This window comes from Ostrea edulis, chromosome 5 (genome assembly GCF_947568905.1).
Source record: "Ostrea edulis chromosome 5, xbOstEdul1.1, whole genome shotgun sequence".
NCBI lineage: Eukaryota > Metazoa > Mollusca > Bivalvia > Ostreida > Ostreidae > Ostrea > Ostrea edulis.
In genome coordinates, this window is record NC_079168.1 from 69,554,233 (window position 1) to 69,576,210 (window position 21,978).

Sequence of the window (21,978 nt, forward strand, 5' to 3'; positions counted from 1 at the left end):
AAAACCTTAAATGTATGACAAATTCCGGAAAAGAGGTTCTTCATATTTTCCTTACACATTACAATTACAAGTAACAAATTGAACATATTCATCAACAAAACACACTCACCAATATTACAATTAAATGATAAGTATGTGTCATATTTGTAAAGAATTTTTATTCAACCAATTTGGGCCACTGCATGATGAACAGAGAGTTAGCCATCAAATCTATCAATGCATAAAACACACACGAAACTATGGAGCGCCAAATTAACATAAACTCAAATAATTGAAGATGTCTTCAATTATTTGAAGATATCATCAATTCATTTGATGCGCGCAACAATCTAACTGGAGATCTCTTCAAATAATTAATGGTATCTTCAATTCTGAATTATTGCGCGTATAAATTGAATTGATGATAGCATTAATTCGTCAGCTGAATTGATGCGCGCTTTAATATTGAATTAATGATCTCTTCAAATGAGTTAATGATATATCAACAGTTGAACTAATGCGCGCTACAATTCAATTGAAGAGATGCAATCATTGTTATAATTAGCGCATTAATATTAGCAACTATATAATCAAAGACGTTTTCCATTCAACATATTCACAATTGAATTAATGATCTCTTTAATTTAATTGTTGCTCTCTTTAAAAGAATTGATGATCGCACTAATTCCTTATACAAACGCATTGTAAATAATTAAAGATATCTTCAACTGAATTAAAGAGATCATCAAATTATTGCGAGCAATATTTCCACAAAATTGATGCTCTCGTCCATTGAATTGAAGAGAGCAATAATTGAATTAATGCGCGCATCAAATCTACTATTGCTCTCATTAATTCAATTGAAGAGAGCAATAATTGAATTAATGTGCGCATTAAATCAATTATTGCTCTCATTAATTCAATTGTTGTGCTCATTAATTTAATTGATGAGAGCAATAATTGGATTGAAGCGTGCATTAATTATTGGAGGAGAGCTATAATTGATTTAATGCGCGCATTATTTCAATTAAAGAGAGCAGTAATTGAATTAATGATATCTTCAAATAATTAAAGATGTCTTCAATGATTTGAGTTTATGTTAATTTGGCGCTCCATACTAAACACAATGTGTATCAAGTTAGGAGATATTGTTTTAGATACTGTTAAAATGGCCAAACTTCTTGGTGTACAAATAGATGAATGTCTAACCTGGTCTGTACACATTGATTCTTTATGCAAAAAACTTTCACAGAAAATAGGCATTTTACGTCTTCTGCAAACTTTTATGTCAAATGCAGCACAGAGAGAGAGAGAGAGAGAGAGAGAGAGAGAGAGAGAGAGAGAGTATACTTTGTCAGTTTTGAAGATTTACTAATCGAGAAGTTGTTATTTTTAGGGTCTTACAGCTTACAGCAACATAACAACAACAGAAAGCAAAAACGGGGGGGGGGGGGGGGGGGGGGGGGCATGCAAAAGGAAAAGAAAACACACACATCCCCCCCCAAAAAAAACCAAAACAACCCCACCATAAACAACAAACAAACCGAAGGATTTGAAACTCGGAATTACCATTTGATTATTGAGAATTTTTTCCTTATTAATTAGTACCTAATGTAAAATTGTTCATTTATATCATATCGGTTTAGTTCTTTGAATTTTATTAAATTGTTCCAGTTTGCATATATATTGGGTGAACAAATCAAGCAATGATGAAGCTATAATTCCATGCCATCGTCCCGGTAACTGGGCGTTTTTATCATTAGTTCTTACACCGTCATCGTCCCGGTAACTGGGCGTTTTTACTAGGAGTTTATATATCGTCATCGTCCCGGTAACTGGGCGTTTCTACCGAGAGTTTTTTTATATTGTCATCGTGATATATATTTTTAATGATGCACTGGAAGCTAAATTGGATTTATTTTTCTGGAAATCATTTTAATTGAAAATTTTCACAATATTATGCAGAAACTGTGACATACTTTGCCAATCAATCATAGATACTAAAGTGATTTTTTTTCTGTATTGTACTGATTTTTTCTGGTTTGGGTGGTTGTAGTTCATGGGAACTGTCGTGAAGATGATGATATATGGGTGGATACCCATCGATGCATATGTTGTAAAACACACACACACACACACATCTACTGTTTTAGGGCCATTTTTTGTTCTTATTATATCTGATGATCTATCAAATAGTGTAAGACTTTTTGCGGATGACACTTCTTTGTATGTTATTGTTGATGATGGCATAATAGCAACAGCTAATTCATTAACAAATGATCTTGAGAAAATAAAGCAATGGTCTATAAAATGGGTTGTGGATTTTAATCCACAATTAAAAAACAAAACAATCAATCTAAATGCCCATAAGGAAACACATATCACTTCCTAAAGTAAGATTTGGTTATAATGGTCCATAAGTTATGAATGCAGAAAATCACACCCATTTAGGATGAAAATTTCGATTTGATGGCACTTGGAGATCACATATATTAGATATTCATGAAAAGGCATCTAATAGACTAAACATCTTACGTATGCCGAAATATACCCTAAATAGACAATCTCTGATAAAAATTCATTTTTCTTTTATTTGCTCTGTTATTGAATATGGTAATAAACAGAATCCAATTCAATTGAGAATGTTCAGGTTTCTGCAGTAAGAATAATTACTGGAATGAGAGTAAATTCTCCTAGGTCAGTACTATATGATGAATTAAGCTGGGGTAGCTTATCAACCAGAAGAAAGGTCCATAAGATTATTTTATTTTACAAAATAGCATATGGAATTGCTCCCCAATATCTTCCAAGAACTTTTGATGCCTTTCATTCCTTTTCAAGATTTATATGAATCGAGAAATTATGATAATTTTAAATGTATTCTTCCTCAAGTTAGGACCTTAGCATATATCAATAGTTTTGTACCTTCAACAATTAAACTATGGAATGACCTACCTGTCCATATTAGAAACCTCCATACTCTTACATATTTTAAAACTGCTTTAAAAATCATGTACTACAATAAAACAAATAAACTGTTTAATCATGGTAAACGCAATGCAGACATGTTGTAATGCCAATTGAGAAGTAATGCTAGTAATTTAAATTATGACTTACATAATAATATCTACGAGATTATGCTACTTGTGATCTTTGTGATCAGGGTGACCACAAACATCACATAATAAGCTGAAAATGCTTACTATGTTTTCTTTGAATGTGTTCAGATTGCTCTTTTAGAGTCAATAAATGAAATGCAACTACTAGTTCCCATATCATTATGATATTTGAAAATCAATACATGTATATATAAACAGTATCTTCTCTACTCTGTTTGCGCATAATTTTTGTATTTAATTGTTCTTGTTTATATGTTCTCTATGTTGTATAATTTTCAACTGAGAGAAATAAATTCATTCATTCATCCACAACCTGGTATTTCTTTAACTCTGTTTCAGAACCGTGCGTCCCGGTAACTGGGCGTTTTTATCAAGAGTTCTTACATCGTCATCGTCCCGGTAACTGGGCGTTTTTATCAAGAGTTCTTACACCGTCATCGTCCCGGTAACTGGGCGCTTTTATCAAGAGTTATTGCACCGTCATCGTCCCGGTAACTGGGCGCTTTTATCAAGAGTTATTGCACCGTCATCGTCCCGGTAACTGGGCGCTTTTATCAAGAGTTATTGCACCGTCATCGTCCCGGTAACTGGGCGTTTTTATCAAGAGTCAACTTGGCGTTGTACCCATAGTTCTAAAATCGCCACTTTTTTTTTTTTCATAATGCAGAAGTTCCCAAGTTGTGTGGATCCAATTAGTAAGTTTATTTAATCCATGGCGAATGTAGTTGGAAGAAAATTCTTTTATCCATTATCCCCCCCACTCCCCCAAGAGCTATCATATTTTATACACGGTTAGACCGTTCATAATACCATGATCTATGACCTCAACCTTCCCAAGAACGACAAGCTTATGTTAGTGATATTGGTAATGAGGCATATCATGTTGTGTGAATTAAGTTCGGTTATGTCGTGGCCTTTAATTCAGGGCTTAGTGAGCACCACATATAGGGTCAAACATTTTCATGGGAATAAAGATAGATAAATAACCTTTTAAAAATCACAACACAGCAGGGCCTAAGCGACTCAGATGAGCAGTGTGGCCAATGGGCCTCTTGTTATATTTCCTTTAAACAATTTTTTCCCAGTAATAAATCCACTTACACAGATCTGATAGTGTAAAATCAAGGAACTAAATTATGTCATTAAATTTCCTTCCAGGACACACATATTGGTTCAACACAATTCACAATGCTTTGTTTTAAATGTAGTTTATTACCTCATTAAACCATGGAATGGTACATGAAATACATATTTACATGCATGTATATTCTGTTTAACATTAGGTTGGTCAAACAAAGTAGATGCAGAAAAGATACAATATCATGATTATTCAATTCAAAATGTGCATCAGTTTTATAAAATAATATTGTAATTTTAAGTGATGTACAATATGCTAGATAGTAATATTCTTATGTGCTCACAGTCAACACATAAAACTAGGACTGTCCAGAATTCAAGAAATACCTACAGCTGGGTTTTTCAGAAAAGGATTTTAACAAGCCACCAGAAGAATTTCATAGCTGAATGTAAACATGGTGTTACGAAATTTGAAACAAAATGACACAAGTCCATAGAATTAAACCTTCAACATGAAAAAAAATTGTCCATGCATGATGAGAACATCAGGTACACATTGTTATATGGTAAATGAAAGAGACTACCACTTAGTGATGATTTCATAAAATCAAAATGAACATATTCTATTTTGCTTGAACTAAGGCTTCCCCTTACTCTTCACATAAAAATACTTGCTATGCACTTGTCAAAACTAGATAACATATATTGTACCAGGGCATTCAGATAGAAAATGACAATAATGTCCTTTATTTATACATAATAGCACAATTACATGTATAGTACTAATTTACACTATCCCCTGAAAACACATATATAGACAGAAGTATTATACAGGTATAATATTGATTAGTATATGAAGTTATGTTACATACATATCCTATCTACAGACATAATACTGAAAACAAAAACAAATGTATGTGTTTTCATTTCCAATGTTAAAAAAATTCTAAGATACTGATAAGGTTTCCAATGTTGGGTTATATTTTAAAATTCTGGCATTTTATACCATAAGTGTAATTGTAATAGATCTTAATCTGTTAGATCTACTGCTAATTTTGTGAACATAGTGAAAAACATCTAAGCAATCAGGAGTTAAACCATGTAAAATGAATGATAACTCTATTTAAGGAATGACTTTAATTCTGGGGCAAGTTATATGAGTATAACCTGGTTTGGGTCAGTTTACGTTTTATAATCCGTGTGTCCAGGGGTCCGTGTTTGCCCAACTATCTATTTTGTATTGCTTGTAGGAGTTATGAGATTGATCACTGTTCGTTATCTTCGCCTTGCATTAGGTAGTTTCTATAATTTCTAACTTTATTTTGATAAGCACAAATTCGACACCTCGTTCCTGATCAATATTGTGGTATTCTCAACATCTGCAATTGACTGGTTCTGAAATTTTAAACAAAAGTTCATTGACAGTTATTAGTAATTGCATCTTAATTGTGTTTATTGATAATAATATTTTATCAAAGTCAATAGATAAAATCAAACCTGAAGAATGTTTCTGATATAGGAAAGGAGAAATACCCCACAGTCAAAACTATTCCTCTGTTGTGGAACCTTAATATAAAATGAATAGCTTATTCAATTAATGCAACTTTGGGCAGTACAACTCATTAGCATTTTTAAATACTTGTTATCACCTAAGAAGTCTAAAACAAGGGAGGGGGTGAAACATGCAACAGGGAGTGAGAAAATAAGTTGCAATCTTTCAGAATATTTCTTAATATCTTTCAAATTGAGGTATTATCCTCTGATAATTATGCAAAATTAAACCACATGTATTTAAGGGGTCTAATACTTCCAACGGTGTTTGAAGATAGCATAATATAACATTTAACGTTTTATTCAATCTATATATATTATTACTACAGTAACTTGATCCGCAGAGTCGGATCACGTCGAGTTGACAGGCGTGGATCATCAGATCACACGAGACGCGAAGCGTCGAGTTTGATCTGATGTTCCGCGCCTGTCAAGGAGACGTGATCCGACTCTGCGGATTAAGTTACTGTAGTAATGATAAATTTATTATATACCCCCTTCTGCCTTTTAAATCCACATTTATAAGATACTAAATGTAATCCAAATTATCAAAAACACAGACATACCATGAAATTATGTTTTGTGTACGCAGTTTCGTTTGTGATGCAGTCAATATTTTCCACAAATAACGTTGCGTTGATGCATTGTGACGTCATTGTGACGGCATCAGTTTCAGAGGATACTGATACGGAATCAGAAAACCACAGTGTGGTGATCCGGAAAACCGGATCACACGCTGTGAAATCCACAGTATCAAAGAACGATACATTGATGGGTATATAATAAAACTTCTTTCTGGCTAAATAACTACGTATAAGTATTTTTGTGCAGGAAGATTTTTAAAACTAAGACTTCTGAAAATGACAAATCAATATGTAGAAATTATATTTATGTGACATACTTTTTTATGCTCCACCTCAACTTTGTCCACAATGCCACACTTCTCCAGTTCCTTTTCAAAATATCTAGAAAGTGTAAAATGTATTGTAGCAGAAGCAATTTGTAAGCATATTATGCAGAGCCATTCAAAATACACAGATCAAGATCATCTAAAAAAAATTTAAGTATCTGAAAGTACTTTTGACATGTGTAAAATGTTGCAAGTAAACGTAATATTACAAAGTAATCATGACTAAAGGTAACAGGATATAGAATCAAGAAATATTTCATACAAATGTAAGTTATGACATTGCACTGCAAGTTTCTGTATTTTGTGAGTTGAAATATCCATTTCATAATTTATTGAAACTTATTAGATGACTGGATTTTTTCATGTTGCCAATTGCTTATTGGATTATCCTTAATAGTTCAAGCAATAGAAAATATATATGAAAAAAAAAGGTCGATGTCATACCAAGGTTTTATCAAATTTGAAATGGCCTTACATACTAGTGTTGTGTTTTGAACTTCAAAATGATTTTTTTAATTTTCAAGGAAAGAGCGATTTCGCTCCAATAACAAAAACTTCCAAACACACGTTTTTGACTGATTTCTAAATTATTTTTTCCTATCAACATTCCATTAATATCAATCATATAGCAGGTTTCTTAGAACCATGTCCAATACTTTTAAGCGATAAGGCTGTATAAATGTTTAAAACTATACAAATTTAAGACCCTCACATACTGTCATTGTTTTGCTATAAAGATTTGCATTTTACTTACACTTTCAATGATGCCCCCTCATTTTCATATCGTCCATTCATGGAACAGAGAAAGTAAATGGACCGTGACTCTGCACATAACACAGCCAAATACCAATGAACCCTATAAATGTTTGACATATTAAATATAACATTAAGGATAGACTGGGAAGTGGCATATGAAAAAGATATTTCTTCATCAAAATATGTGCACCTTTACTAACATAACTGCCTATTATGAAACTACATACATCTACATACAATGATAATCAATATTATAGGGGTACGTGTTTGCCCTGTTCTTGACTTTGCATTCTTTATAGGATTTGTGAGATTGATCAATTTACTTTTCACACATGTACATAAATAACCATATTTGATTTTCAGATTCACTATACACTGTACATTCAGCTGAAGAATTTTTCTAATATTTTCACTCAAATGCTTTCATTTCCACGGACAACTCCTACTGTATAAAATTGTTACAAATACGAAATAACTGTAATACATGTTACTGATTGGTACAATGAGGATGGCTCCTTTCTCTAAATCCACATCTAAAGCAGCAAGGACATTTTCCACCCCCAAGTAATTACATCCTGTCATGTCCAGGGGTCTACGGTTGCTGTTATCAATAAAATCAGACTATGCATGTATTAAATTTTCTTTTCAATATTCAGAGAATAATATTTCTTAATAGCTATATGTGACATTAAAACATAGGCCCAAATATTAGTGCTACCTGACAAAAGACTCAGGAGACCCTGATTAAAATCCCAAACTAGATTATCATATTTTGTCTTATCCTGCAGAGTTCATTCTCAAATATAATTCATATAATTACAAAGTTTGAGATTATATTTTCTTATATCATTTGTACATGAGGAAACGTATTTGTGTAAAGTAATCCCCATTCTTAACGGGTAATCAAAAAAGTATATGTAAGACAAGAAGGCTTCTGGCACATGGTTTTCAATTTTGGGTATTCTTAGAATATGTGCTACATAATACTTATAACAACTTACAGCTTTCCTTTGACAAGCAATTTCTGTGCAAAGAATGTTTCTAAGATGTACACATTCTTTGAGGGGATTTGTTCTTTCATTCTTCTACAAATCAAACAATACAATAAGAGGAGTTCTACAGATTTAAACTATATGTCATCATAAGATAGTAATAATTACATGCAAGTGTTTGCTTTTTAATGAATATAGTTACCATATAATATACAGTACACTAAACCATATATATTCCTGATGCATATATCAAGATGCATTGAATATTCTGTTGAGCAAGTGTCCAAGGGCCATCCCAACCCCCATAATTTTCTGATTAATGGTTCAGATTCCAACCCCTAAAGTAAATATATTCGTGTTGGATGTGACACAATGCAGTAAGTAGGACAACAGACACTATAAACTGCACTTTGTGCATTGAGAAAAAGATGGAGAAAAGATTCAACATTGATATGACCAACATCATTCTTGTACATACTGAAGTACCTGTAGGAAAGTGAAACATACCCTTGTACATGAAAAAAAGAAGCTATAAAACACTCCACTTTGATCCAAAGTAAAATATAGGAATATATCAGATCCCTGGATAAGAACAATGTCAAGATGATTAAATGATAATGAAGTATTGTACAAAATTTTAAGTAAATCGGATAACCCATATAGGAGAAGTGTTCACAAGCTATTTTACACCATTCATCTTTCATAGATCCACTAAAATTTAAGGATAACAATGGAATAACCTTGTTCTGACAATATGCACATCTACAAATGTCAATGAAGCATTGTACAAAGTTTCATGTCTATCTGATAAACCATACAAGATAAGCGTTCACTAGATTTTGGACAGAAACAAAAAGTACTTTGGGAATCATTTTGAATGTCCAATAGATCCGTGACTCATATTATTACCTTGCTACAACATCTATAACAGCATCTGTCAGCCACCTCATAGGGTTGAGTGACCGGATGTCAACTTCATATAAGTCAATCCCCATTTCTACTCTATGACTACAAGTAAAACAATCATCTACATGTATATATTAAGTAATTTATCTATCATATAAAACTGATTCATTGTTTTGTGAAATGAGATGGTTTAGCATCTTATCTTTTATATATGTACATGCATACTCCACACATTTCATTTTGTATTTGTAGATCTTAGAGATGTAAAGATTACCCATGTCATCTGTTTAGTGTTGCAGTTGCATCCAATAACACTGGTTCTCAATGTTATGGCAGAGGATTTTCAAATCATTCCATAAAGTATTCCTTATTATGGAGTTTTTACTGAATCATCAACATGAATATTATGATACAGCAAAGCAATCAGAGAGAGATTTCAGTTAATCCAAATCTAACTTAGGAAAAAATAGGAATTCATAACCATCAAAATGAATTGAAAAAAAAACCAACAACAACAAATAAATGTGAAGGAAGTATTTGAAAGCAACTAAAAAACTCAAAACAATATAGAAACACCCAGAAAGATCCTCACACTCTTTTCTCCATTCCTGGGAGTCTGTATCTCTCCAACTCAATCACAGGTTTGCTGGCACTTTTATACCCTTTAATAAGTATATGATTTTTATCATTCAAACTGCATCTGAGTGAAGTGCATATCATTAGAATAACACTTAGACATGTTAAAAGAGGTTAGTAAAAGCAGAGAGTAAGTATGCAGTCAATATGCATATTGTTTTTCCTTCCCTGTTCTACTTGGTTCTTCATCTGCTGTAGTACGGTAAACAAAAGAACTATTTCATTGCAAACATGTATGCATAACAAAAAATTTGCAAACGAAATGGCACTTTTGATAAAGAAAACAATCACCTGCAATCGTGGAAACTGGCACAGACAAATTGAAATGACCATCTATGGAGAAAATGGTCAAAGTAGTTCTTGCAGAGTGCAGGCAAGGACAGGGTGGGAATTTTATTTCAGTTTCATTAACATGCAGGGAAATGTTGCACTCGAGACAGCCTGCTAATAACAGCATCCTGAAGTGTCCTAATATGAACCACACAGAGCATAAAGAGCAGAAACAAACAAGACAAAAGGAAAGCATGCTAAATATAAAATAAAAATACATTACTTATGTATCAGAAATTTAACAGAAATCTGAAACTCAGTATGAAATGAAGGAATTTTCAAGGACTAGATGGTGACACAAGCTATGTAAAAGACTTTAAAACTGAATTGACACAATAACATTTCATTAACTTCATTGTAATCTTTACCCTTAGGTTCCATCAAGGCTTCTTCAAAACTCTTATTGATGTCAGAATTTCCCCTTATATCTAAGAGTTTGTAAATCTCCTCAACTTCCCCCAGGCTATCACTCCGTATTATGCGCTCATACTATTTAAAAGTACAGAATTTGGATAAAAATTGACTTACCTTATAAAAAATTCAAAACTCAAATGGAACATTTTATGTTTCAAAATAAAAATTAATATTCCTAAAAAAAACCTGTTGCACATAATGGTCAATGTGGATCTGCCCATGGACCTTGCACAGAAGATCCAGATGGGCTGGGCTGCATGGAGCATACATATTTACGCATTCTTCAATGGTACTGCACCCTATCAGGGTTGCCCACCCTTCTCTTTTGATAGTACTATATTAAAACAGACATGTTTAATACATAATAAATGTGCAGCACACAACAAAATACAACAACCAGTATTAATGCACACTCAATAGCTGCATATAAAATTCACTTGGTATATATACCTGGGTTGAACCAAAGTCAATGGAAAGGTTTTGGGGGATGAAAAGCCTTCCCTCACCATTTTAGTGGTGTAATGTGTTGTGACAATGGATGCAACTACATCAGGTGCATTGCTCTTTAACAATTTCGCCTGAACGTCACTGAACTTCCCCTACAGTGTAGGTCAAAGACGTATATGCATATCAAACTTTTCATTTTAAATCTAACTTTATCATATAATTAATCAATCAAATCATATATTCAATATTAACAAATTGCATTCCCATAAATTCACTATAAATTATGAAATTCAAATGTTACTTTGTTCAGAAGTCTTTCAATGGTGTATGTTGAAAGGTTCTCCTTAAGAAAAAAGACATGTAAAATTTAAATACAGAAGAAATTGTGTATTGAAAATATCATGCATTTTTTTCTTTATCCGGGTACTTCTGCTGATTACAACTTATCCCTATACATGTACCTTTGAATCTTTACCAGACATGAGTTTGGTCTATCAGAGGCAAAAGTCATTACTTTCAAATTTTTGAACAGAGTTAACATTATGATATTTTCCATCAGTAATAATAGAGTAGAAGGAAAAGAAAGAGGTTACTGATATTTATTTTGCTGTTGATGTTTCAAAAGAAAGCTGGCTATTATAAAGGTGTGTTGTCCATCATTAATCTAATCTACAGTCTAGATAAAAGTATACTCATTTTTTAATACTACCTCTGCTGTCTAAGTAACACAGCATTATCCACTTAAGATAAAGGAAGATTTGTCAAATACTGAAGTACCTTTTCTAAGTAGACAGAGGCATCCTCTGGATTCTCTCCATTCCCTTGCTCAATGTCCTTTTTTCATTCAGAAAAATATATGTGATTGACATAAATCATTATCCAAATCAAATGATGTATATAAATGTATCTTTTTATTTCTTCATCAGAATTATTCTTTGAAAATTACTTACTATATTATGTGATGTCTGCAAACAAATGAACACCCGTCGCAATTCTTCTGCTGATATTTTGTGATTATTGACTATAAATCAAATAAAGAGACCCATCGGACCATAAATGTTAGAGTATTTTGCAACTAAATACATTATAAAGGATTTAAAAATAGATGCACTGGTTAAAATCAGTCCATTTATACCATTATGTCCTGATCAAGATCTTATTAGTGTTTAACTATCGATAGACTATGTCATTTATTTTCAGCACATACAATCCACAGAATTATGATCACTACCGGTACATAATAAACGAAAAATGTAGCTTCATCTTGATAGATTAATTGGTAACATTTAATACGTTAATTCTTACTGGTTCTATTTGGGTCCTGGAAATTCACATCATCAGGCCAGCCCTCTGGTTTCTTACACTTCCAAATACATTTTGCTATGTAAGAACAGACTGAGATAATAATTCATAAAGGAAACATATAAAACAGTCAAAACAGTAATAGCTAGCAAGCTTATATGAAAAACAATAAGTGATTTTCATCTCCCTCATAGATGAAAATAACTAATGATTCAAAAGAAATTTGAATTGTCTCCGACACTTCAATGTAAGCATGTTTTATATTAGTATTAGATCTGTGGATGAGTGTGCGTAACAGGCATTATTAAAAGAGTAAAAGAAAAAGGAGGATAGACCAAAATAACCCAAATATATTGTTTCCTCAGAGTAAGCTCATTGAAAGACAAAGTTTTATAATACATGTATATATTATAAGCAGGTTTGTTCACATACAATATTTTAAATACTTCATTTCTTGATCAACAAATTTCTAGCTATATACTGTACCTTTCAATATCCCTCTCAGAACAAGAGGCAGTAATCTCCGCAGCACTGACTCTGGAGTACTTTCTGCATTTACTGACAACAAAGCCCTCCAGTCTTCTTCTGGAGTTGGTGTTCGATACTCTATTGATCATTATAACCATATAAGCCTACTAATTCTACAGGTTGAGAAATAAAGAGGGAGGGAAAGAGAGAGTTGATATTCTTTAGTTAATATTCAAATTTCAAAAGTATTGTAGGTGTGAAAATGTAACATAATCAAATTTTTTTCAAATTCATATACAGCAAATTTCAAGAGAGAAAAAAAAGAAAACAGATCAAAGAAAATACAGACTACCAATCATTGGATTAAGATTTTGACATAGTCCACAACACTCAATGGAATCACCTTGCTAATACTAGAATTGTGCAATCATGTGGACCCACCTTTACATTAAATTTCAAAAATATTTGATAATGTTTCACTAATTGCAGTAAAATTTATATAACTCAGAAAAACTTTGATCATAAGAGTTAATTTGAGCCAGGTTAGCTAAACATTTATGTAAACTCCAGGTCAATATCGGTAAATAAATGATAGAAAAGAGAAATACCTTTAGAAGATAGCAACATTTCAGCATGGTGCTCCATGCTGGCAGAGGTCATTTGCTTCGCAACATCATGACATATGTCCCGCAACCATGGTGAGACTTAAAAATAAAATATCAAATCTATTTAGCTAAGGACTCTATGACAGAATATTCCATTTTACTTCATAGAAGCAAGCACAGGAAACATATTAAGCAAAAGTGTGTTATGCAACAATTAACAAAATTGAAATACAACACAAAGTAACATAAGCAACAGGCCCATGGGCCACATTGCTCACCTGAAGACTTAAAAGCAAGGAGTGAAATTTTTTTGATATTACAGTTTATGAGGTTGATCGCACATAAATTAAACAAAAAATACCCTAGTGTGTCTTGGAAATCTGTTACCTCAACATGCAACCAAGGGTTGGATCATGCTATAAACAAATCTTTGATTAAAGTAAGTGAGGATACTTGCATACAGATTCAACAATCTGCACCCCTATGGTTCTTGAACACATTTTGGAAAGTTTCCCCAAACACAACTGATGTTAAAATCCCTACCATCATCCTTCCCAGCCATCAGAAGTCATGGTACAAAAAGAATACTGTGTGCTTCAGCTCAGGTGAGCAAAAAATTAATATCAAATTGGAAATAAAATTAATACTTTATTTTTAAGCAATGATAATGAACAGTTAATAGTAAAAACACTAAACAAGACAACATAGTACCCTGTCCCTCCGTCTTCCCATTCATTGTATACAAAAACATAATGGGAATGTCAGGTTCCTCCTCCATAATTTCCTTGATCTAAAAGTTAAAACTAAATTCTGACAAAACATGTCCAAAATTTGAAACAAATCTGAAAGAAATCTTGTTACTATCAACCTGTTCAAATGTAAGCAAAATTTTTTCTGTTTCTTTTTGACATTTTTCTTGACATCTATGAAATAACTGTCTCTTGTTTTGATGTGTGTCATAGGTACATTTCACATTTTGTTATGGACTATGGTTTGATCAGTTAGCATTTGTAATTAACTTTCTTTGTTGATATCACATCAATATATTGTTCAAGCATAAATCATATTTCACTTCTTGAGAAAGAAACTGGCATTGTAATCATTGATGGCATTGAAAGTGAAACTATAAATTTCTTTTTAACATAATCAATAAATGGCTCATCAATTTACCTTATTTGAAAGTCTTTTCAATTTTTCTCTTCTTCTCCTCCTGATTTTCTCTTCTTCTTTTCTAACCTACATTCATTAAAAATAAAATAAATAAAGTGTTTGGAAAGTACCATTTATTATTTTGTCTTGTCTTTTTATATTATCTAATAAGAACTGGTTCTTGCTGATGTCAATGTACCAATAAAGCATGGAAGTTACTGCTTATTTTACTTTCCTCGCCTAGCCGCTCATTTAACTACATTATCAACATGGTGGTAGCGGTTGGATTGTTTCTAAATGTTTTATTTAGACAAGCTTTCTCAAAATAAGTTTTTGTATTATTGCTTATAATATATCTTGAAAGAAACGTTCACACCGTAAAACGTTTTAAATAATTTAGCTTAGTATTCTACATATTTAGACTACTAGAAAGAACTTCTGCATGCTGTGACCAATCCACTGTTCATTCAAGCTGACATACCAAACTTTTTATTTGTGACATCAAGTGTTTTGAGTACAAGAGATGACTAGCATAAATGCTGTATATTTCCAATCTTGACAATCAATGTTCCATGGTCTTACCGAAGCACTAGCTTGTACTCCGAGCTCTAATTACTAAAGCGCGCGAAATTATCCGAGCTAAATCTAAACCTTTAACAAGAATATTTTTCACGCCAATCCCAGAAGTCCCTTGTCAAAAATGGCCAACGAATGTGAACTTCCGTTGATCTGCGGCCTCCTACCTCGAAAATTCAGTGCACCATTAGGCGTAATGTTTAACGAAATGCAAAGTTTATGAAAGGCAGGCTAAGATGATGAAACGGGCTGTTTCAGCTACCTAATTTCATTCATACGCATGTACTGAGTATTTGGCAAATAGATATTATTTAAATTGAACCTGATCAAAGCATGAGCATTACAAAATATGTTCATATTTGATGTTACGCTTGCTCAAACGGTAGCACCGTCAACATATTATTGTTCCTGTGGGACATATGCATGGACATGCTGATTCATCCCCAAAATGTAATCCTAGTCTATATTATGCATTTACTAAATATACTTGGTTTCCAAAGGTATGATCTATTCAAGTTACATGTATTCTTATCCAAATACAACTATGATAATGCATAAATTTTTACAGAAGAATAAACTAGTAGCCGGCACTTTCTAATCCGAATTTCCTAAAAATAAAAACCTAGTAATAACTGGTTTAAATAGATCACATATGCTACCAAATACATGTGATTTCCAAAGGTATGATATATTCAAGTTACATGTATTCTTATCCATATACAACTATGATAATGCATAAATTTTCAAAGAATAAACTAGTAGCCGGCACTTTCTAATCCGAATTTCCTAAAGACAATAACCTATTAATAACTGGTTTATATAGATCACATATGCTACCAAACGTTTCAAAATGAGAATTCATATCCAGTTTATAAGTGGACATTTGATAAAACTGGAAATATTTACTTGTCATCGATTACTTTACTTATTTAACGTACATATTTCTCTCGAGGCGCATCAACCACGTTACAATCCATCGCTGCCATATTGTTTTCTGCGGTCTTGATCTGGCGCATGCCTATTGCATACTTACGACCAGTAACTGGGACTTTTTCAGTTCAGTTAAATCCCGTTAACTGGGACTATAAATACCTCAAAAAATACTACGTGAACGGTGGGTAGGATGGGTAGAGTGTAGTCTGATACTCGAACATCGGAAGGCCTCGGGTACCAGGCTAGGGTAGAGTGTACGTAAGGGTCTCCGTATACATGTGTGAACCTCATAAGAGTTCACAAAGAATTATTACAGGCTCGTAGCAACAATAGAACTTGGCACCACTTTGTTTTGACAGTGTAGTTTTCCTTAATTTTACGTGCAAAGTTTGATTGATCACCCCCATCCCCTTGTGGTAGTAGGGAATGCTTGTGTGAAGTCCATGTCCTGATTAATCAACCGTTTCACAAAACGTAAACATTCAATTACTGCCTACTTAAAATTACTGTTGTCAAATATTTAATTCATGTGCATGTATTCAAAATTAACTAGGAACGAATGTACATATGACAGAAAATAAGAAAGCGATGTGTAATACAAGCACATCGAATAAGGGGGGGGGGGGGGGTCTTAACAACGTATAATTTATTAATTTTATTAATATTAAAAATTCATTTTCTGATAAAAGAAAAAATCATTTCCTTCTATTAGAAAATGAAGGTGGTTTTCTGATATCAAACGATAGCGTTTTTTAAAAATCAAAAATTCAACCAAAATGGTTGTCTGTATTACATGTAAAAGTATATATCTCCTGACCTCTCTTAAAATGCTCTTTATTGAATTGAAATTTTTTATTGCACATTATCTTAATAAAGCAGATCCATATTTTGAATGATGTTATTTTTATTTTTTATTTTTTTTTTTTTTTTTTTTTTTTTTTTTTTTTTTGGTTGGGTTTTTTTAGGGGGTGGTTGTTTTTTTTGTGTTTTTTTTTTTTTTTTTGTGTTTTTTTTTTTTTTGCTTTGTTTTTTTTTTTGGGGGGGGATGTTTTTTTATTTTTGTTATTGGGGGGGGGGGGTCTTGGATTTTTTTTCTTCCTTTTTTTATCTTTCTTTTTTTTTGTATCAGAATATTAAAAAAATGTGATTGATAAAATATTTTGCTATCAGGATTTTTTTTATGTCAGAAAATGCCTCAAAAACACTAACAGTACTTACTACTTAGACTCACAGTCTACTGAAATAGACATACAGCCCAGTTAAAAATGAGAAGGGGGGCGTCCAACGTTCTTAACCAATAGTCATGAAAGCGGTTCCAATTACGGCGTAAGACCAAAGTTACTAACAATCTTGGAAACGAACATTCTACATTTATGCATCACCCAATAATATGTAAAATACCAAATATCATCGAAATACGAATTTATCAGAGTACGACTTGATATGATAAACCAAACGATATATATTACTTCCGGTTGTATCGCACATTTCAAAGTTTTTTTCATACCATAGATTTTGCCGTGGAAAAGGTAAAACAAGTCAAACTGAAGTACAAAATCTACAGGTATCTTTGTCTGTGATGTCACAAATATGTTTTCAAGAATTAACATTTCAGTTTAGATCTTGATTTTGTATGCATATAGAAAATTTAGTAAGCAGCGATGCAAAACAAATTGGCGATGGCGGCTAGATCAGAGGGTGTTTTTGTATATTACTTTTATCATTATTATTATTATTAGATTTTTTGGGAGGCAGTGTTGTTACAATATATAGTTAGTTACCCAAGTTTTGTAAAGGTGAAATGTCATAGCACGTTACCTAAGGGCAACATGGCAATGTGTTGGCGTCTTACGCGTCAGTATGGTTAGCGTGTCCTTTGTGGACTACTACGGTTTTAGGTTTAAGAACTCGTGTTAGAACCAGCACATATTTCAATAATACTTGAAAAAGCAGGAAAATTGTGATGTGAAATCCATTCTATAGGCTGTTTCATTTTCATTTCTGGTCTAACTGTAAAACATGTCATCCGAGATTCCTCTGAATTTTAACCCGTTTTTATATCTCTCCAGCACTTATCACAATATAAAAATAGGGATGATAGTCGAAGGAATCAGATATTAACAATTATGATCATGCACAAAGTGTTGGTTTACCCAATAAATCCTAAATATGTAATGCATCATTGTTATGGAACATTATATTATGCATTGTTTACATAATCAGTGTGCGAAATTAACCATGGACCGATAGACAATGTCTATAGAAAATCGAGTCGGTCTATCACGATCAAAATAGCTATAGACCGACTTGTCTACAGAAATTCTGAGTAAATAACTGGTTCTCCGCTGCTTATTCAACATATATGAGTAGCAGAACCAGTTTATATGTAGTACGCTGATGTTTCTGTTCATCCCTTAGCTGTAATAAAATGTTCCACAATGTAATTACAAATCATTTGAATCAGATTATTCCATTTTTAACAGGGGGGGGGGGGGGGTCAATTTGATATTTACTTCAATGTACGCCATTTTCGTGCAAATTCGGAATGTCCATTTTGAATGGTTTTAAAAATATGTGGAAGGTGCACGCACTTGAATCAAACGAAAAGCGGTCAGTACAACAAGTTCCAGCAAGGCTAGTCGCAGAAAATCATGAGAAAATGAAACGTAGTAGAAGTGACTTAGATGAAGAATCAGACAGTGAAACTGAGCTGGAACAAAATGAAAAACAAAACGAAATTCTAATTGAAAAGCTTGACGTGCACGAAATTGAAAAAGAATAAAATTAGTCTATGAACAAATTGCCAAACCGAATTTGTGTCAATTATTTATTTTTTAATAATAATATTGCATGTTAAATTTCGGTCTATAGGAATTTGTTGTGGTCTATAGGAAATAAAATGACTATGGACCGAAAGTCTATAGGACTTTAAAGTTAGTTTCACACACTGCATAATAAGATATTTCTTGAATGCATTTGAATTTGGAATATATCATTGTTATATCATAAACAGTATGCATACAACAAAATAATGCAGAATACAAACATGTATTTTATCCCGCATCCCGTTGATTCAGACCTTAATTAATGATCTTTAATGATGATTCAGTTCTATCATTATGTCACTGATTTAAAGGTCATATGAAACGAATTCTAACAATGGTATTTTACTTTAAAAACATAAAGATGGGTTATAAATGAAGGTCAAACAGCGTTTAATAAAAAATTATTGTCTTTGGATTGATAAGAAATAAAGCTGTAAACTTGTACATAGAATGAATTTGTTACCCGCTTATCGTTCTTGATTATGTGTGTTTGTGACGTCACAACGACCCATCGATGTAAACAACGCAATGAAAATAGTGTAGGCCTACCGTTTTGTTCAACGAAATATCTCACTGCATTTAACGGATATGGACTAAGTTTTGTTTTCTGACGAACTGTCCGATTTTGTGGTTCAACAATATCAGTTGAAACCAGTCAGGAATGATGCACGGCAAGCGAATAACGTTCTTCAACAGAGGATGATATTGAAGAAGTCAACACTACACAGGCACCTGAAGTATGGCCACTACTACCCCCTCCTTTTCTGACTTTTTTTTATTGGGGATCATTTTTCCTCCAAAATGCATGGATTCCTTGTCTATCCCATGCAAATTTCGATTTATGTAATCCTTTCCCACTTTTTGTAAGCTTTAGAGATTAACTCGAAATTGGGAAGGGTTAGACAGAGAATCCACATGTTTTGGAGAAATTATCGCCGCAAAAAAAAAAATCAGAATGGAAAGGGGGGGGGGGGGAGTACTGTCCATACATCATGCAGATGCCTGTGGATTTCAAGACCCCATGCCATCAGATAATGAAGTTTAACTATCTATTTAAAAAGATTAGTTCTAGTCATTTGAACTTGTGTACATTTCATTTATGAAATAGTTTAAAATCTGAAATGACAATCCCATTTTCCTTTTTGTAAGATAATTGATTGATTGAGATTGAATATTGTTTTACGCCCTTCTCGAGAATATTTCACTCGTATGGAGACATCACCACTGCCGGTGAAGGGCTGCAAAATTTAGGTCTATGCTCGGCGCTTATGGTCATTGAGCAGGGAGGGATCTTTATCGTGCCACACCTGCTGTGACACGGGACCTCAGTTTTAGCGGTCTCATCCGAAGAACCGCCTCTTTCGGCAAGCATAGGGATACTTCTCAAGGACCTATTCTAACCCGGATCCCCACGGGATACGAATAACCACAATATTGAAATAGCGCTAAAATATTCTTGTAAGTGTAGAGTACCCTAAATGTGGTAAATTTATTATGGATGCCATCTGTTGTACTTGCGCTCGGTTCTTCAGCTAGTGTCCAAAATTCACAAATCGTTGTATTAATGGGAGAGGGGGGGGGGGTGCTTCTATATTTTTTAGTCGTAAAAAATTTCTTTCGTTTATAATTCTATAGCAGGTATTTACTTTCTCACTACATCCCCGCTGTTCAAATATTATTTTAATGAGAAAAAAATTGATTTTTTTGATAAGCATGTTTAGTAATATCAGTACTGATATAGTATATGGAATATAAATTATAATTTCTGAATGATACTTCATGATTACCACAATTAAAGGTTTATTTACAATTTTAATTCAACTTAATTTTACAATTGATAATAAGAAAATAAAAATTACACACTTTTGGGATACTAGTGTAGGTACATGTATATTACACGTATAGGCCTAATAAACATGAAACTATACGAATGCTGTTGACTGATAAAGTTTGTAATGTAGATAAGATATGAAAGTAGAATATAATTTTGAGTAGATTTATTCCAAGTTCGCGTTCATTGATGAATTTTTTGTTTTTAAAAATATGTGATTACAATGATATCCAACCTTTGTGTAATTTAGTAGTACATACCAGTGTCTTCACTTTAACTAAGCGGTTGACTTTAGTTTATATTTTGATTTGTCTCAGTCTTTGGAAAATATGAAATTATTGGCACAGCGTCTGATTTGAAATTGATCTATTTGTGTCCACATTGTTTGGCTACCGACGGATGTACTGAAGTGCAGTATTCATGGCAACACTGAATCCATTGCGTCGGAGATTTTGTATACTCATATATTTTTTTTCTTCTAAATCTGGTATCCCTTGGGAAGAGGTATATTTGCACCCTCTTCTACAACCTAACACATGTACTAAAATTAAATGCAGCACACTTTGGCATTTTTCAAAGGTATGCAGTTTTAAAATACTTCGTTATAGGCCTATCATGTTATAAGGCCTAGTTGTTTACATCACAGTGGGTCTTTTTGACGTCATCAGTAAGGGAGATCAGCCGCAATCATCAAAAATAATTTTCGTGATCGAGTACATTTGATCAGCTGTTTTGACATTATAATGCATTGAACAAAAAAATTAGAAATGAATTATTGTTTAATAAACCTTGATTAATGAATTTCCATACAGAACTCAATTTCTTCAGATATCGTTTCGTATGACCTTTAAAATACTACGAGGTATAAATAATTACCGAATTGTTGTAGTAATCTTTGATTGATAATATGAGCATTTTATTATTTATTGTTACTCAGCGAAGAAATTGGGGGGGGGGGGGGGGGGGGGGTATGGTAATTTCTATTGAATTACCTCTCTGAACCTGGCATGGGATATTAGAACAAGTAGATTAAGAATCTTTGTTGAAACGGCTTTTCTGAGATTTCATTAGGCTTTACATCCAAATCATGCATGTATATAAATGACCAGGATTAGGATAAAACTGTGGAAAGCAATTACACATGTATAATTGGTGATGTCTATAATTTTATC

At 32.9% G+C, this 21,978-nt stretch overlaps 3 protein-coding genes across 5 annotated transcripts in view; 1 reads left to right on the top strand and 2 right to left on the bottom strand.

Annotated features, from left to right (window-relative positions):
- Positions 1-4,299: 4,299 nt before the first annotated feature.
- On the bottom strand, positions 4,300-9,800 carry LOC125657079 (uncharacterized). Its single transcript, XM_056165322.1, has 8 exons — positions 9,565-9,800; positions 9,294-9,392; positions 8,394-8,477; positions 7,877-7,993; positions 7,391-7,492; positions 6,628-6,691; positions 5,673-5,741; positions 4,300-5,570 (listed from the first exon to the last, which is right to left on the bottom strand). The coding sequence occupies exons 2-8, from the start codon at positions 9,377-9,379 to the stop codon at positions 5,493-5,495; spliced, it is 600 nt and encodes a 199-aa protein (XP_056021297.1). The 5' UTR covers positions 9,380-9,392; positions 9,565-9,800; the 3' UTR covers positions 4,300-5,492.
- A 1,256-nt stretch (positions 9,801-11,056) lies between these two features.
- LOC130054736 (uncharacterized) lies at positions 11,057-16,306 on the bottom strand. The gene is made up of 9 exons (XM_056165323.1): positions 16,156-16,306; positions 14,663-14,728; positions 14,204-14,282; positions 13,496-13,591; positions 12,906-13,025; positions 12,423-12,497; positions 12,068-12,138; positions 11,895-11,951; positions 11,057-11,460 (listed from the first exon to the last, which is right to left on the bottom strand). The coding sequence occupies exons 1-9, from the start codon at positions 16,231-16,233 to the stop codon at positions 11,392-11,394; spliced, it is 711 nt and encodes a 236-aa protein (XP_056021298.1). The 5' UTR covers positions 16,234-16,306; the 3' UTR covers positions 11,057-11,391.
- A 903-nt stretch (positions 16,307-17,209) lies between these two features.
- Positions 17,210-21,978, top strand: part of LOC125649795 (uncharacterized) — a 29,422-nt gene continuing 24,653 nt past the window's right edge. For 2 of the 3 annotated variants that reach the window (XR_008803043.1, XM_056165325.1), the window contains exon 1: positions 17,210-17,679. The gene's annotated coding sequence lies outside the window, so the exon portion shown is untranslated. Of the gene's footprint in view, positions 17,715-21,978 lie in introns of all 3 variants that reach the window. The other variant, XM_056165324.1, reaches the window with a different exon arrangement.

Excerpts from the sequence above, each read along its gene's own strand:
- LOC125657079 (XM_056165322.1), bottom strand. The coding sequence starts at position 9,379 with ATGGGGATTGACTTATATGAAGTTGACATCCGGTCACTCAACCCTATG. Across the intron at positions 8,478-9,293 it reads GTTATAGATGTTGTAGCAAG|AAGAATGAAAGAACAAATCC; the intron begins GTAATAATATGA and ends TTTGATTTGTAG. Across the intron at positions 5,571-5,672 it reads ATATCAGAAACATTCTTCAG|AACCAGTCAATTGCAGATGT; the intron begins GTTTGATTTTAT and ends TTAAAATTTCAG.
- LOC130054736 (XM_056165323.1), bottom strand. The coding sequence starts at position 16,233 with ATGCGCCAGATCAAGACCGCAGAAAACAATATGGCAGCGATGGATTGT. Across the intron at positions 14,729-16,155 it reads ATGCGCCTCGAGAGAAATAT|GTTAGAAAAGAAGAAGAGAA; the intron begins GTACGTTAAATA and ends TAATGAATGTAG. Across the intron at positions 12,498-12,905 it reads TCTGAGAGGGATATTGAAAG|CAAAATGTATTTGGAAGTGT; the intron begins GTACAGTATATA and ends GTTCTTACATAG.